The sequence below is a fragment of the Pleurodeles waltl genome, chromosome 6 (genome assembly GCF_031143425.1).
Source record: "Pleurodeles waltl isolate 20211129_DDA chromosome 6, aPleWal1.hap1.20221129, whole genome shotgun sequence".
Taxonomy (NCBI): domain Eukaryota; kingdom Metazoa; phylum Chordata; class Amphibia; order Caudata; family Salamandridae; genus Pleurodeles; species Pleurodeles waltl.
In genome coordinates, this window is record NC_090445.1 from 364,125,079 (window position 1) to 364,143,603 (window position 18,525).

The window sequence follows — 18,525 nt, forward strand, 5'->3', positions numbered from 1 at the left end:
GGCCGGGCTGGTCATCTTGATCCAGACGTGCAGAGCTGCTGTCATCACTGTGGGCCTCTTCTGTGGGGGGACAGGCCTTGGTTTTGGGATTTGTGGATTGTGATAGTGGGGTATCTGTGGGGTGATGGGTGTGAGGGCTGGGCTAGGTGTTTGTGATAGCATGCAGGTAGGGTGGGGGGGCATAGTTAAGATTTGACTTACCTGAGTCCAGTCCTCCTGCTAGTCCTGCGAGGCCCTCAGGATGCATGATGGGGTCCACCGCCAGTACTCTGTACTGCTACCTGGTGTCTTGCAACCACGGAACGCACCTTCCCCCGTAGGTCATTCCACCTCTTCCTGATGTCATCCTGTGTTCTTGGATGCTGTCCCACTGCATTGACCCTGTCGACAATTCTCTGCCATAGCTCCATCTTCCTTGCAAAGGATGTCGGCTGCACCTGTGATCCGAACAGCTGTGGCTCTACCCGGATGATTTCCTCCACCATGACCCTGAGCTCCTCCTCAGAAAACCTGTGGTGTCTTTGAGGTGCCATAACGTGGTGTGGGTGATGTGTGAGGTGATGTTTGTTGTGCTGTGTGATGTGTTGTGTTGGTGTGTGTTCATTGAGGTGCGTGGATGCTGTATATGTGATGGTGTTGTGTGCCTGTGGATGCTGGTGTTGTGTTTGCTATTCTCTCTCTCTCTCTGCTTCTTCTAAAAAATCGTTGTAAGAGGTTGTGGGTAATTTGGGTGTGTGTTTTATAGTGGTGTGGGTGTGGTGTCTATATGTTTATCAGGTGTGTGTATTTTGAATTGTCCAATGTGGTTGTGTTTTGTAAATGTATTTTGAGCGCGGCGGTGTGTACCGCCAATAGATTACTATGGTTGAATGACCGCCGCGTTGATTCGTGGGTCGTGATAGTGTGGGTGTAGTTCTGTTGGCATGACGGTGTAGGTTTTGCTATCGCCAGTTTATTACTGACCTTTGGTGTGGCAGACTTGTGTGGGTGTCTGTATTGTGGCGGATTACGAGATGTGGATCGTAATACCTGTAGTGGATTTCCGCCACGGTATCTCGACGCCGTCAGCACAGCGGTAAGCGGGATTTACCGCCAGGGTTGTAATGAGGGCCTATGTCTTGAATATGTTGAATGCTTTATAGTTGCTAAGGGAAATTGCTGTGGTCAAGTGTGCTGCACACAAGCGGGGCAGTGATTTTGTCACCAGAGACAATCTGTATGCAGATTAAATTGCCCAATATTGCACTCTTCAGTCCAGCACCTTCCATTTAAATAAACCATGCAAGGCAGAGGGAGAAACTACTTCCAATATGTTACTGAATACTTTATATACCTTCAGTGAGCTGAGGGAACTGCAACATACTATGCCAGAGCTAGAGATGGCCAAATGGGAAAACATTGGGTGTGTGAAGGATGCCTGTGATATTTGAGTGCCCAGTGATGGGAAGCCAGTTCTCCCTGATTCCCTCTTGCCGGAGATGGTATGACACATGCATAGTTGAACACGTGGATAGAAATGGAATGGTGTCCATTTGTAGGCTTTATTGGTTCAGTCCGCATATCCGATCGATGGCAGAGAGCTTGTGCCAGCGTTGTGCCATCTGCCAAAAACAAAATGTGGGCGAGAGTTGTCATTACCATTTGCCACACTGGGAAATCCAATGGTCCCTTCAACTATCTCTAGATTGATTTTGTGGTGATGCCCTGATTTAATCAGCTGAGGCGCTCTCCTCATTATTGTATGTCTGATTTCACAAAGGGCTGAGGCACATCCCACCAGGAGATGTGGCAGTCTAACAGTTGCCAGTGCATCTTTAATCGGATCAAGCAACTCACTTTAAGAGTGAGGTGATGCAATTGTTGTGTACATCCTTAAGGATTCATCAGAAATTCCACTTTAGCTACAGACCTGAGGCATTGGGCATTTTAAAAAGGTTGAATGGAACAATCAAAGCTAAACTTGCTAAAGCCTGTGCATCATTCTGTTCCTGATGCTGCACTAGTGAATATCACTGATGACCTGGTTCTCAAGTACTGCAAGGCAATAGCAGGTGTATTCTATCTCTCAGCAGGTCGCAGTGGCTACCCAAACTATATGAGAATCTCCAGAACATGATTTGAATCCGGCGATTGGGTTCAAGTCAAAAAACACATTCACAAATCTTGTTTGAAGGAGCACTGGAGAGGCCCTTGTCAAGTGATCCTTGTCACAAACACAGAAGTCAAGTTTTCTGGTCAAAGGTGTCCTACTCTTTTTCCTGCTCCCTTTTCTTAAGTCCCTTTTACCAACAAGATTCTATCAGATTGCTCTATTCCGATTTTGATAATCTGTTAGAAAAGGTGCCATTTGTAATAGATCCAAATATTTATTTGAGGATACTAAACATGTTTATTGTTCTTACAAAGGGTTTAAGTAAAAGGCTCAGTGTTAGCACATGATGAAATTCTTTATCCCCGTAACTAACATTAACATTGCTAACCAGAGCATGCACGATGCAACCTGTAAAATTAGTAAAGAGGAAAGTGTATTTGTAGATAGAATGAACAAGAGGATAAGGATAAAGAGAAAGGGAGACCTCAAAATTGAGCAGTAACATCACCAAGAAGGAATTCTTATCCATAATGTGGGAACAAGAGGGGAATGAGGCTATTGAAAGATCGGGATAGAGCGAATGCAAGCATGAATACTTAGTCAAGGTAAAAACATTTTCAAAATTAGCAGTAAGTAGAAAAGGCATCTATTATGCGTGTGGTGTGTCAGCTTATTTTCAGCTGCCACATAACTGGGTATGTAGCCCTAGTTATCACACTAATGGGCTAGACCTCCCTCTTGAGCAACATATAAGGTGAAGCAAGTGAAGGTTTAAACAGATCCTTTGTGATATTTTTGAAGCATGCATTCCATTTTTTTTTTTAGGAGTGGCACTAAATGATATAAAGATCAAAAAGCTGTTCACATTGGTAGTTTGGCTTGCTAGTGACACAGCAGGGGCGCTAACTGTATACAATAAAGAACTACTTACACAGACAGCTATGATTATGCAAAATCAGCTTCTATGGATTTACTCCCCTTCAAAGGAGGGTGGAGTTTGTGCTTACATACTGTGTATAGATAAGCAACTTGACAGCTACATCACCAACATCACAAACGGAATGCCTGAACTAACTGAGCTGGAAGAGTCAGATGCCTGGGAAGGATTAGGCTCTATATTTGGATCTATCGGGGGAGGTTTTGCGGAGATAAAGGAGTGGCTTGGTAGTGTAGGCAGATAAATCCTAAAATCGTTTTTAACACCTCTCTTGCTTTTACTAGTCAGCATTGCATGTGTGCTTATTTTCCTGAAATTGTACCACAAAATTTCATCAAAGAATGGTACAGCTTATGGGTAAAAGAAGCTGTCAGTAACGAGTGGAAGAAAGAGAAGTTACTTGGTGAAGAAATGCAAAGTGATCTCTACAACACTTTGAAGGACTTGGAAGAATCAAAGGAAAAGAACCCAAAGTTAATGAATGATGTGTTGCAATAAAGAAATGTAGTGATGATGCAGAAATCGTCAGGGTGGGTTGTAGGAGTTGTTTTCTTTTTTCCTCACTTATATGCATTAGAAACTGGTCTTATACTAACATAAATCTGTGTTTATAGTGTCCTCCCATTTTAAATCCCTGTCATAACGTATCATGTGATTACTATTTTGTGTTCTAAATAAAGAAGTATGAGTTTACTATAACAAAATGAACATTCTCAGAGACTTCTCACAGGACTGTGCTAAACCAAGGACACTAAGGGGGTCATTCTGACCTCGGCGGTAAAATGCCCTTACCGCCGGTCATAAGACCGCCATAACACCGCCGCGGCCGCGGTCAACCGCCACGGTCATTCTGACCCACAACGGCCAAACCTCCAAAAATCCGTCCTCCACTGCAGCCCGCCACATCGGCGGGCAGCGATAAACTGGAGATGACCAAACCTCCACCATCACGCCAACAGAAATACGCCCATGCCATTACGACCCACGAATCCACACGGCGGTCATTCAAACGCGGTATTTCATTGGCGGTACACACCGCCGCGGTCAGAATACACACACATCACCAAAACACAGCCACATTGGACAATTTGAAATACACACACCTGATACACATACACACACCACTTCCACACAATCAACCAACTATAAAACACACACCCACATCACCCACAAACCCCTGCGACCCTAATTACTGAGAGAAGGAGAGAGAGACACAGCAGACAATCGATAGCAAGACACACTGAGGCACACTACACCATCACACACACCACATAGTAGCACAAAGCACCACTCACCAACACACTCCTCAAAACATACACCACCCCACACCTCACCCACACCACCCCATGGCACCCCAAAGGCACCCACGCTTTTCGGACCAAGAACTCCGGGTCATGGTGGAGGAAATCCTAAGAGTGGAACCCCAGCTCTTCGGCTCGCAGGTGCAGCACACCAGTATAGCCAGGAAGGCGGAGCTATGGCAGCGGATCGTGGACAGGGTCAACGCGGTGGGACAGCATCCCAGGAATAGGGAGGACATCCGCAAAAGATGGAACGACCTACGGGGGAAGGTCCGATCGATGGTCTCCAGGCACAACATCGCGGTCCAGAAGACTGGCGGCGGACCCCCACCCACCCCTGCCGAATTTACATCGTGGGAGCAAGAGGTCTTGACCATCCTGCATCCTCAGGGCCTCGCAGGAGTAGCCGGAGGAATGGACTCTGGTAAGTCCAATCTCAACTACTATATCCCCCCCACCCCACCAGCATGCCAACCCACACCCCCACCCTCACCCCCAACCCCCCAGCACACATCCTCCCTGACAATGTCTCACCAGCACAACCCACCCATCCCAACACCAACTCCTGCATGCCAACACAAATCATGGGCACCCATCACCTAAGCATGACCACTGCACTAACCCCTCCCCCCCACTAAATACCCTCACAACACCTCCCTCCAGGGAATGCCTGCACTGGGGGACAAGGGCACCCACAACACGCATGCTATTGCACACACAGAAATAATAACCAAACTTTCTTACCCCATGCAGGACCCGAACGACAACACACCAGCCAGGAGGGTCCAGAAGTGTCCATCCCACCACCGGAACAGGCCCACACTGAGGATAGCAGCTCTGTCGACAGTGAACCTGATGACCAGCCCGGACCATCGGGGACCTCTGGGCAGTCGGTTCCCCTCAGGCAGCCACAGGCCACACCAGACCCGACCCCCTCTGCCGACACCAGCACAGCTCCCACCCAGCGGGCCCATGCCTCTGTCTCTAGGACAGCTCAATCAGCGGTGTGTCTGCCACTACAGGGCACCCAGGCTAACCCAACACCCCAACAACAATAGGGACCTGGGGGCAGTGGTGGCGGGCACACCGTCCAGGGGACAGAGGCCGGGGGAAACCGGGCAGCTCGGAGGGCTGCTGTGCGACAGGGGGGGGAGGAGAGGCCCAGGGAACCCACTCTCCAAGAGGCCCTCACCACCATCATGGGGGCATACCACCACTCCCAAGAAACGATGGCGACGGTACTGGCCAGGTTCACTGAGATCCAGGCACAGCAGGAGGAACGCTACATGGGTTTCAGGGAGGAGCTGAGAATCATCGGGACCGCAATGGGGACCATCGTCCTGGCCCTCCACAGGATAGAGGACGCGTTGCGGGACCATGGTGCACCACACAGGGCCCCTGTCACTAGCCCGGACCAGGAACAGCCTACCACCTCCGCCGGCGCTAGTGGACAGGAGGTCCCAACACCTCGACAGCCCCCCAGAACCCCACCTCCTGCTGAAGAACAACCACCCCGTAAGAGGAGCCTGAGACCAAAGAAAAAGACAGAGTAGGATGTCAAGACCCCCGCCTGCAGGACATACCCCCTCAAGTCTTCCCACTGTCCCACATTGCCACCCTGTCCAACCATGAACTGCCTATGCTCCATCCTTCCACAGGCAAAAGGACAATGCACCTGTGAGACTGAGAACTGGACTCTGCCATGGATATTCCTCCACCCCCACCCATCACCCTAAGAATCACATGTACCGATATCTAGCACTGTAAATAAATCACATTTTGCACACAAATCTGTTTTGAGTCATGCTGTATTATTGACAAATGTATTACATATTACTGTTCGATTTCTGTTCTGTCAATTAGTCATGACAACATACCAATGTCAATACGCTGTATTTCATGGGCGAACCAAGCAGAAGTCAGGTACTGAGTCAGACAGCACTGAGAAGGGAAGGGAAAGGCAAAAATCAATGACAAACATCTGTGGGGAACTACAGAAAGTACAGATGCAGGAGGCTATAAGCAATTGTGAAATGGCGTGGGTGATTCTTACCTGGGTGTTACTGGAAATACTGTTGTATCACTCTGTCCCTATTGTCTGTGTCGTCCTCTGAGTCTTCCTCCTCTTCACTCTCCACAGGCTCCACGGCTTCTACAACACCACCATCTGGACCATCCTCCTGCAGGAAAGGCACCTGGCGTCGCAAAGCCAGGTTGTGAAGCATACAGCACGCCACGATGATATGGCACACCTTCTTTGGTGAGTACATTAGGGATCCACCTGTCATATGCAGGCACCTAAACCTGGCCTTCAGGAGGCCAAAGGTTCGCTCAATCACCCTCCTAGTACGCCCATGGGCCTCATTGTAGCGTTCCTCTGCCCTTGTCCGGGGATTCCTTACTGGGGTCAGTAGCCACGGCAGGTTGGGGTAACCAGAGTCACCTATTAGCCACACACGTTGTCTCTGTAGCTGCTCCATCACATAGGGGATGCTGCTATTTCGCATCACATACGCGTCATGCACTGACCCTGGGAACTTGGCATTTACATGGGAGATGTACTGGTCAGCCAAACAGACCACCTGGACATTCATCGAATGATATTTTTTTCTGTTTCGGTACACCTGCTCATCGTCTTTTGGGGGTACCAAAGCCACGTGGGTCCCATCAATGGCACCAATGATGTTGGGGATATGTCCAAGGGCATAGAAATCACCCTTCACTGTAGGCAAGTCACCCTCCTCGGGGAAAATGATGTAGCTCCGCATGAGTTTCATCAGGGCAGACAACACTCTGCTCAAAATCTTAGAAAACATAGGCTGAGACATTCCAGATGACATGGCCACTGTGGTCTGGAATGACCCACTGGCCAAAAAATGGAGGACTGACAAAACCTGCACTAGAGGGGGAATCCCTGTGGGTTGGCGGATGGGGGACATCAGGGCTGGCTCCAGCTGGGCACACAGTTCATGGATAGTGGCACGGTCAAGTCTGTATCGAAGTATTATATGGCGTTCTTCCATTGTCGACAGGTCCACCAGCGGTCGGTACACGCGAGGATTCCTCCTTCTCATCGCAAGTCCCAGCGGACGGTGCCTAGGAAGGACAACATGGAGCACAGAGTCAGGCAAACCACAGGTACGTACAGACAGCTTGCACAGTTAAAGAATGGCAATGGGTTGAAAGGCGTGTATGTGTGGCAATGCAAGGCCTGTGTGTCGCAGTCAAAATTAAGCCATGTGGGCCCTTGAAATGGCGGCTGCCTGACCTGTGAAGTGGGACAATGGGATGTGAGGTCAATGCGCTGGCGGGGCACACCGTGGCGGTAGGCGGTCGAAGACCGCGGCGCAAAGCCGCATTGGTTAACATTGAAGCCTATGGGTTTCAGGAGCCAATGACGAAGTGCGCCGGCGGTCGCGGTACGCACCGCCGCGGGCGTGACCGCCATTTTCTATCTGCTTAATCACTCGAGACCTGATCATCCACAGGAGAGGACCTATACTGCAAGTGCTGCTGTGACCTCGGTCTGGAAGATACAATGGCTGCTGCGACTGGGGAAAGGGCCCCTGCCTTCACGTCTGAAGAGTTGGAGAAGCTCGTGGATGGGGTCCTCCCCCAGTATGCGCTACTCTACGGTCCTCCAGACCAACAAGTGAGTACACCGGGTGCTAATGGAATGGGCTATGCCTGTGTGGATTGGGGTGGATGTAAGTTGGTGGGGTGGGGGGCGAATGAGGAGTGCAACGCCCGACAGATGAGAGCATGTGCCATATGGCAAAGTGGGTGGGTGGGGGCCAATTACATCTAACATGCAGGTCATTGATGATTTCCTCCTTTCCACCCTGTACATGTCTAATAGGTCAGCGCCCATCAGAAGATCGAGATTTGGCGTGCCATCGCCAAGGAAGTCCGGACCTTGGGGGTCCACAACAGACGGGGCACCCACTGCCGCAAGAGGTGGGAGGACATCCGCCGCGGAACAAGGAAGACCGCAGAAACACTGCTGGGGATGGCCTCCCAACCTAGGAGGGGTGCCAGTCGCACCATGACCCCCCTGATGTCCCGGATCCTGGCGGTGGCCTACCCTGAATTGGATGGGCGCTTTAAGACATCACAGCAGACACAAGGGGGTGAGTATCAGCACATTCTCCTATCTTTCTGCGCAGTGGAGGCGTCTGGGTGGGGGAGGAGGGCTGTGGGTGACATTAGGCCAGGGCGCTTTCTGTAGTGTAGTCCTCTCCCTTAGGCATGGCCCTGTGCCCCCGGCCCCCACCTCTGTAGGGTGACAAGTACAGCCATTGAAGGTCCAGCATCTCCCATGTGCGCGTTTGACGTCTCTTGGCCTGTTGTCTTAGTCAGTAGTACTGAGTAGTGTACCCCGAATGCGCGGCTTAGTGCATTAGGCACCTGTGTCTGTCCTCTCCGCCAACGGTGTTGACATTGCATGCACTCAACCTGGTCTTCTTTTTTCTCCCCCCACCCTTTCTATTCATCTTCTTGTGCATGTGTGCATTAGCATCATCAGGCGGAGGAGATATGGCATCGGAGCACGAGGGAGCTGCAGGACACAAGGCCCCGGTGGGCCCAGGAACAGACACCGAGGGCACCAGTGATCCGGAGGGCGAGGGGAGCACCACGACGGGGACCGCTGGTGAGAGCAGCGAAAGCGACACGTCCTCGGATGGGAGCTCCCTAGGGGTGGCGGCAACATCCGTGCCCCCCGCCTCTACAGGTACAGCCGCCACCCAGCGCACCAGCCCCGCCCTCCCAGCAGCCCCTCAGTCTTCGCTCCGTGCCGGTTCGCCCAGGAAGGCGCGCGTCTCCTTCGCCCCAGGCACCTCAGCCCCTGCCCCTGTTGCCCCTGCTGCCCTCAGTGCGGAGCTCATTGACCTGGTAAGGACGCTCATTGTTGGGCAGATGACCCTTTTGAATGCCATCCAGGGTGTGCAAAGGGAGGTGCAACAGAGCAATGCGTACCTGGAGGGCATTCATTCGGGTCAGGCTGCCCATCAACGAGCGTTCACTGCTCTGGCCTCAGCACTGACGGCAGCCATTGTCCCTGTTTCCAGCCTCCCTCTTCTGACTGCCTCCAGCCTGTCTCTGTCTCCTGTTCCTCAGCCTATCCCATCCACACCATCAGACCAGCCTGCACACACCTCAACACCCAAGAGCAGCTCATCCAAACACAAGCACCACAGATCCCGCAAACACTCACCCGAGCAACACCCAGATGCAGACATGCCAATAGCCACTGCCACCCCTGTGTCCCCCTCCTCCTCGTCTCCCTCCTCCCTCCCTGTGACGTCTACACTCACACCTGCATGCACCCCAACATCAGCCAGTGCTTCCATCACCACCTCACCCTCCAGTACAGTCCACACTTGTGCAGTCACCACCCCCACTGCCATGTACACGTCCCCTGTGTCCTCTCCCACTGTGTCTGTCACCCCCTCTTCCAAGACACACAAACGCAGGCAGCCACCCACCCAACATCCATCCACCTCACGACAGCCTACAGCACCAGCACCTTCACCCAATGACAGCACACCTGACTCTCCTACAACCACCTCCTCTACCTCCACTTCCATCTCCACTTCTCCTACCCTTTACCTTGGCCCTAAAAAACTTTTCCTGGCTAACCTTAACCTCTTTCCCCCCGATGACCTCCCCCATCCATCTTCAAAGAGTCCCAAGAGCACCGCAGCCACCACCAGCCCAGCTTCGGGTGTCACTGTTGTGCCTGGGTTCTGGAGCCCACCCTTTGCCAGCAGTGACACATCGATCAGCAGCAAGGACACGTCCAGCCCCCCCCCCCGGCAAGAGGACCCGCAAAACCAAGGACCGCCGTGCGAGGACCGAACTGGCTGCCCCCAAGGAGCAATGTGCGGCCACTTCACCCCCGACACCATCTAGGGGAGGCAAGGGCCCGAGAGCCCCATCAAAGGAGCGGAAGGCCAGCAGGAGCGCGGAGAAGGTGGACCCCACATGCCACATCCCAGCTGGGAAGGAGGACACTAAGGAGGCCAGGAGTCCGTCCCCGAAGGGTCCAGAAACGTCACGGTCCGAGGGCGACTGAGCAGGGAGTCGAGGCCAGGTCTGGCTCCCTTGACCTGCTGGATGAGCATCGCTGAACAGGGCCCCGCCGTGGAGAAGAGCACCGCTGAACAGGGCCCGCAGTGCAGAAGAGCGCCGCTGAACAGGGCCCCGCCGTGGAGATAGGCACCGCTGAACAGGGCCCGCGGTGCAGAAGAGCACCGCTGAACAGGGCCCCGCCGTGGAGAAGAGCACCGCTGAACAGGGCCCCGCCGTGGAGATAGGCACCGCTGAACAGGGCCCGCGGTGCAGAAGAGCACCGCTGAACAGGGCCCCGCCATGGAGAAGAGCACCGCTGAACAGGGCCCGCGGTGCAGAAGAGCACCGCTGAACAGGGCCCCACCGTGGAGAAGAGCACCGCTGAAGAGGGCCCGCGGTGCAGAAGAGCACCGCTGAACAGGGCCCCGCCGTGGAGATAGGCACCGCTGAACCGGGCCCCGCCGTGGAGAAGAGCACCGCTGAACAGGGCCCCGCCGTCTCAAGCACCGCTCCGCTGGGCCCTTCCTCTGAGGCACCGCTCCGCTGGGCCCTTCCTCTCAAGCACCGCTCCGCTGGGCCCTTCCTCTCAAGCACCGCTCCGCTGGGCCCTTCCTCTCAAGCACCGCTCCGCTGGGCCCTTCCTCTGAGGCACCGCTCCGCTGGGCCCTTCCTCTCAAGCACCGCTCCGCTGGGCCCTTCCTCTCAAGCACCGCTCCGCTGGGCCCTTCCTCTCAAGCACCGCTCCGCTGGGCCCTTCCTCTCAAGCACCGCTCCGCTGGGCCCTTCCTCTGAGGCACCGCTCCGCTGGGCCCTTCCTCTCAAGCACCGCTCCGCTGGGCCCTTCCTCTCAAGCACCGCTCCGATGGGCCCCGCCGTCTCAAGCACCGCTCCGCTGGGCCCTTCCTCTCAAGCACCGCTCCGCTGGGCCCTTCCTCTCAAGCACCGCTCCGCTGGGCCCCGCCGTCTCAAGCACCGCTCCGCTGGGCACCGCCGTCTCAAGCACCGCTCCGCTGGGCACAGCCGTCTCAAGCACCGTTTATGGTTCACTGTGCCCACCATGCCTCCTCCTTGACCAGTGGAGACTGTCATCCACCTGATGGACTGTGGCTTTGCACTCCCCAGGATGGTCCAGTGGGCAGCCCACCCACTGTAGAGACTTGAGAGACTGTGGCTTTGCACTCCCCAGGATGGTCCAGTGGGCAGCCCACCCACTGTAGAGACATTGAGAGACTGTGGCTTTGCACTCCCCAGGATGGTCCAGTGGGCAGCCCACCCACTGTAGAGACATTGAGAGACTGTGGCTTTGCACTCCCCAGGATGGTCCAGTGGGCAGCCCACCCACTGTAGAGACATTGAGAGACTGTGGCTTTGCACTCCCCAGGATGGTCCAGTGGGCAGCCCACCCACTGTAGAACCTTGAGAGACTGTGGCTTTGCACTCCCCAGGATGGTCCAGTGGGCAGCCCACCCACTGTAGAGACATTGAGAGACTGTGGCTTTGCACTCCCCAGGATGGTCCAGTGGGCAGCCCACCCACTGTAGAGACATTGAGAGACTGTGGCTTTGCACTCCCCAGGATGGTCCAGTGGGCATGGTGGCTCCTCGTGGATCTGGCGTCGTGGACTCATGTGGCTGTGGTGCCCCCCCCTTCCCTTCCCCCTGAGGTGCCTGTAGTTTTTACATCTGATGCCCCTGCAGTGTTCTCTCCAAAGGACTCAGGTCTCCTGTGTGGGCTTTGCCCTTGTTTCTCAAGACTTTGGCCCACGGACATGCTGAATTCGTAGGATGTGCAGGACTTGTTACTTCAGTTATACACTGATGTGTATGTCATTAGTTTTGTTGTGGATATCTTTCATGGTTGTACTCTAATTTTCTGGAGCTTTTTGGTACATAAATATTTATTCCAAATATGATTACGTCCTGGCATTTTTCAGGGGTGTTTGGGTGGTGTCACTGTGACTTGGTGCTCTGCATTGGTGAGTACATAGTTGGGGGGGGGGGGTCGCATATGTGTGTGCCCGTGACCTTTCGTCCTCCCCCTCCCGTGTGTCGTAGGTGCAGTACTCACCGTTGTCGTCTGCGCCGGACTTCGTACTCGTGGTAGATGAGAAGGTAGACGAGAGCAGGTAGGATGTTTAATTCGGGTACCATGCTGTCCTCCTTACTCCTGGAGTGCGTAGTGGTGAGCGTTTTCCCGTCCGTAGTCTGTTTCCGCCGTGTTTTTATCGGCGGTGCTCCCGCCCCGGAAAAGGTGGCGGATTGGTGAGTTGGAATAGTGTGGGCGGTACATTGTCTCCCGCCTGTCTGTTGGCGGTGACCGCCGCGCTGTTTGTTTGTACCGCCGTGGCGGTCGGAGTGTTAAGGTGGCTGTCTGTGTTGGCGGTTCCCGCCAGGCTCAGAATCCCATTTTTTTTACCGCCAGCCTGTTGGCGGGTTGGCCGCCGCTTTAACACCGACCGCCAGGGTTAGAATCACCCCCTAACTCTCTCAGGCTGTCGGTATCCAATGTATCAACTAGTGTGCTGGAATAAACTATTAGAACTAAAAAATCTCATGTAATGCTACTATAAGGGAATCTTTGAATGTATTCTACAGTAAATTGTTTCCTCTTGCTAGATTCTTATTGGGGCATTTCCTGAGAACCATGTACTCATTTAGAATTGTATAAAAGTTTTTGTCTAAAGTCCTATAAAGGATGTGCATTTCTGTGTACCACAAAGGCCCTTTAATTCCCACCTTTAGAAGGTGAATTTATGCTGGATTTCATATATCACTTTATTGAGTTCTTTGTACTTATGAATTATAACCTTTGCTGCTACATTTACTGATGGCACATTTCATGTATTTTGCAGAATAACTCTTTATATAAAAACTCAAACAACAACTTGTGCCTGTCAATCTTATCTAGAATGCCTCAGTACTGACAAGGGAACTTGATCGCAAATATATTATTGATGAGTCTAAACCAGGAGCACCAAATTTCATATCAGAACTCCACCACTCCCAGTCCTATCTGGTAATGTGCACTTTGGTATGACCATGATAACTTGCCCTCCTAACAAGGGACCACAGATCTGTGTTGTCAAACATTCAGCAGCATGCCCAAACTGCAGAGCAGGGCACAGGCAACAAAGGCCTTCTCTTCTCAATCATCAGGCCTCCTATACAAATAACGGTACAAAAGTTATTTTATTCTTTTCATCTTCTCATCACAAATGTTCAAGTGCAAGCATATGAAAAATGCAAGGCTGTCTGCCACATTTCCATTGATTGCCAGGCCTTTACCAAAGAATGCAAAGCTGTCATCTTGCATTTCTAGGTATAGCCTGTTAGGGGGCATGATCTTAACAAGGCAACATTTTAGTGATATCTATGTACAAGCTGCTTTCATATTCTGGCCTAGAAATACTTAATACCCTTAAACATATCTGAGAGGTGTAGCAATCAGGTGGGTGCTGTTCATTACATTAGAGAGATGGAAGTGTATACTTCTAATGAGCTACTTATCTAGCCCATTTCAAGGCATTTATCTGTATCACTCCAATAGTGTGGCTTTCTCCCCATCATTGAAGATTGGGCAGGGGAAATAAGGCTTAAAAGCAAAGGGTTCAATCATTAGCACAGCACCTAATAGGATAACCTAAATCGTGATTCTACTCAGCTGTAAACAACTGTGGTTCATCCATCTCTCAGTGTCAGTGAGACAGGAGTCAATGTTTTCTTACTGATCCTAAGATATATCCCTCCTGATCTTGAGACTGTGTTTGGACTTGCATGTAGGCGCTTTGAAATGTATCTAGACATACAAGGCTAAACCCTGAAATATGATGGTTTTAGCTAATAGAATTATGCTTGTACCTGTTCAATTGAGGCATAGACATTTGAAGCTGTACAGGGAGTGCAGAATTATTAGGCAAATGAGTATTTTGACCACATCATCCTCTTTATGCATGTTGTCTTACTCCAAGCTGTATAGGCTCGAAAGCCTACTACCAATTAAGCATATTAGGTGATGTGCATCTCTGTAATGAGAAGGGGTGTGGTCTAATGACATCAACACCCTATATCAGGTGTGCATAATTATTAGGCAACTTCCTTTCCTTTGGCAAAATGGGTCAAAAGAAGGACTTGACAGGCTCAGAAAAGTCAAAAATAGTGAGATATCTTGCAGAGGGATGCAGCACTCTTAAAATTGCAAAGCTTCTGAAGCGTGATCATCGAACAATCAAGCGTTTCATTCAAAATAGTCAACAGGGTCGCAAGAAGCATGTGGAAAAACCAAGGCGCAAAATAACTGCCCATGAACTGAGAAAAGTCAAGCGTGCAGCTGCCACGATGCCACTTGCCACCAGTTTGGCCATATTTCAGAGCTGCAACATCACTGGAGTGCCCAAAAGCACAAGGGCCCGTATTTATACTTTTTGACGCTAAACTGCGCTAACGCAGTTTAGCGTCAAAAAGTTTTGCGCCGGCTAACGCCATTCTGAAGCACCATGCGGGCGCCGTATTTATTGAATGGCGTTAGCCGGTGCAAGCAGACCGGCGCTGCCTGGTGTGCGTGGAAAAAAACCACGTACACCAGGCAGCGCCGGCGTTGGGAAAAATGGCGCTAGGGCGTCTTAAAAATGGTGCAAGTCAGGTTGACGCCCAAAAATCGCCTCCACCCGATTTGCGCCATTTTTAACGACGCCCAGGCGCCATTTACATGACTCCTGTCTTAGTAAAGACAGGAGTCATGCCCCCTTGCCCAATGGCCATGCCCAGGGGACTTATGTCCCCTGGGCATGGTCATTGGGCATTGAGGCATGTAGGGGGGCACAAATCAGGCCCCCCTATGCCAAAAAAAAATATTAAAAAAAAAAAAATTATACTTACCTGAATGTCCCTGGGGTGGGTCCCTCCATCCTTGGGTGTTCTCCTGGGGTGGGCAAGGGTGGCAGGGGGGGTCCCTGGGGGCATGGGAGGGCAGCTGTGGGCTCATTTTGAGCCCACAGGTCCCTTAACGCCTGCCCTGACCCAGGCGCTAAAATCCGGCACAAATGCGGGGTTTTTTGCCCCGCCCACTCCCGGGCGTCATTTTTGCCCGGGAGTATAAATACGACGCATTTGCGGCGCAGTCATTTTTTTAGACGGGAACGCCTACCTTGCATCTCATTAACGCAAGGAAGGCGTTCACGCAAAAAAATTACGCTCTTTCCTCATACTTTGGCGCTAGACGCGTCTAACGCCAAAGTATAAATATGGCGTTAGTTTTGCGCCGAATTTGCGTCGAAAAAAACTACGCTAATTCGGCGCAAACGGAGTATAAATATGCCCCAAGGTGTGCAATACTCAGAGACATGGCCAAGGTAAGAAAGGCTGAAAGACGACCACCACTGAACAAGACACACAAGCTGAAACGTCAAGACTGGGCCAAGAAATATCTCAAGACTGATTTTTCTAAGGTTTTATGGACTGATGAAATGAGAGTGAGTCTTGATGGGCCAGATGGATGGGCCCGTGGCTGGATTGGTAAAGGGCAGAGAGCTCCAGTCCGACTCAGACGCCAGCAAGGTGGAGGTGGAGTACTGGTTTGGGCTGGTATCATCAAAGATGAGCTTGTGGGGCCTTTTCGGGTTGAGGATGGAGTCAAGCTCAACTCCCAGTCCTACTGCCAGTTCCTGGAAGACACCTTCTTCAAGCAGTGGTACAGGAAGAAGTCTGCATCCTTCAAGAAAAACATGGTTTTCATGCAGGACAATGCTCCATCGCACGCGTCCAAGTACTCCACAGCGTGGCTGGCAAGAAAGGGTATAAAAGAAGGAAATCTAATGACATGGCCTCCTTGTTCACCTGATCTGAACCCCATTGAGAACCTGTGGTCCATCATCAAATGTGAGATTTACAAGGAGGGAAAACAGTACACCTCTCTGAACAGTGTCTGGGAGGCTGTGGTTGCTGCTGCACGCAATGTTGATGGTGAACAGATCAAAACACTGACAGAATCCATGGATGGCAGGCTTTTGAGTGTCCTTGCAAAGAAAGGTGGCTATATTGGTCACTGATTTGTTTTTGTTTTGTTTTTGAATGTCAGAAATGTATATTTGTGAATGTTGAGATGTTATATTGGTTTCACTGGTAATAATAAATAATTGAAATGGGTATATATTTTTTTTTGTTAAGTTGCCTAATAATTATGCACAGTAATAGTCACCTGCACACACAGATATCCCCCTAACATAGCTAAAACTAAAAACAAACTAAAAACTACTTCCAAAAATATTCAGCTTTGATATTAATGAGTTTTTTGGGTTCATTGAGAACATGGTTGTTGTTCAATAATAAAATTAATCCTCAAAAATACAACTTGCCTAATAATTCTGCACTCCCTGTATAATTTTTTTGTCTGTTCCTCTGTCACTTGAAGACATGTCTTGTCTTATGGATGTATGATGGTTGTGTCTATTTGAGGTTGTGTTGGGCTATATGCTGTTTCTGCGTGGTGTTTGAGGTTGTACTTGACAGTTCAAAGCTATTATTTGGCATATTAAGTTTTAAAATGGGCTCTATATGAACATACACTCTGCGAGTAGGTGAAGGATGGTAGTCCCACTGACCTATGATTGCCGCGCCTCTGGCATATCATAGTGCACCCATTACATAAAAAACACAACCATATTAAATATATGTTTTTTGGCTATAGCTGTCATTACCTGTGATGTAGATAGATACTGGGGAGCTTAGCATGGAAGTCAGAAGACGACCTGGCAAATGAATGAAGTACTGGCAAGTGTATGACCCTGCTGACTGGCTGTCAGCACTGGCTATGACGTAAGTGCTCTCGGATGTGCCTCTACTTGCAGCAACGTTTGATCCATCTTTAAAGAAGTGGTATTCTGCGGGGCTGGCCATCCCATGAACCTCGCAGCGAACACCTACAGATTCTCCTCTGAGATACACAGAATTCTTGGGCTCTAAGAACAAATCAGGGGTTGCTGGGTGTTCTGAAAAAAGGAAATAGTTCATAGTTATCATTGCAACTTGATACAATTCATCAATCAAATAAAGGCATTTCATGCTATTTTATTTTGGCTGATCACCTTAGTTCATGCCTTTTAGGCCAGGCATCCCTTCTTGTCCCACACTGCCAGTCTACACCCCACTATAACTCATGGACGTATGTTTAGAGTAGAAGTGACAGCATCTGGAATCTGCTGAGTAACACACTTGGGTGTAGGTTTACTCTTTTTAGTGCAACTGAGAGTACCAATTAATGTTGTTGCATTGCGGCTGCCCTAGAAAGACAGAGCAGGGCAGCACCATCTGTATGAAGAGATGGTGCTTCTGCTGTATTCACCAGCACTGGCAACGGTTCAGGAAGCCTAATGTGAAGCGCATAACTTTGATACAGCCTGGTGGGGTTTTGCTGGTGGACGCTGCTGCTAGCACATCTGAAATTTGTGTAGAAATCTACCTCCTCACTTTCCTGACTTACTTTGAAAGCTGCCCAAAACAAATGCTCATAGAGGAATTACTCTGATATTATTTGTGTGCAATCACAGTGGTCAGAACAGATCCAATTTCCAATAAATGGAACATACAAGTACATACTGTTCAAACATGGATTGTATTAGCAACAGAATTAATTAAAAAGTATATACACATACATATCTGCCCATTAGTCATCAACAATGTGTACACTTCTCCCTAGCTCACAATATGCAAATATATACAGTCACATCCAAAGATCCAGGGTGGAGTTGTAGGGCCACCTCTTGACCCAAGCCTATAAATTAATTACAGTCCAACCAAGTAAAATCCTAGTGTTCCACTTAGCATGTCAATGTCAGGAGCTCACTCGATGTCATAGAGCGGAACCGAGGAGGTCTCACATGGAAAAGCTGTATTCCTGCTTGTGTGTACTATACAGATGTTTGAGGCACTATTACTGAGTATATTCAATGTATGATCTTGGTTTTGTATCAACACTGAAGTCCTGAAGATGGTCTGACAGACCCTTGACACCCATTTAAAACCGAAGCATTGACTACTCCTTCTTATTGACATACCAAGTGGAACACCAGGATTTTACTTGGTTAAACTAATCTATAGGTTTGGGTCAAGAGGTGGCCTACAACTTGACCC

At 50.4% G+C, this 18,525-nt stretch overlaps 1 protein-coding gene across 1 annotated transcript in view; it reads right to left on the reverse strand.

The window, feature by feature from the left end:
• Nucleotides 1-18,525, reverse strand: part of LOC138299741 (immunoglobulin superfamily member 1-like) — a 301,153-nt gene that overhangs the window by 174,400 nt on the left and 108,228 nt on the right. Inside the window, exon 5 of the mRNA XM_069238265.1 lies at nt 17,094-17,384. Within this exon, the coding sequence (XP_069094366.1) occupies nt 17,094-17,384 (291 nt within the window). The remainder of the gene's footprint in view (nt 1-17,093; nt 17,385-18,525) is intronic.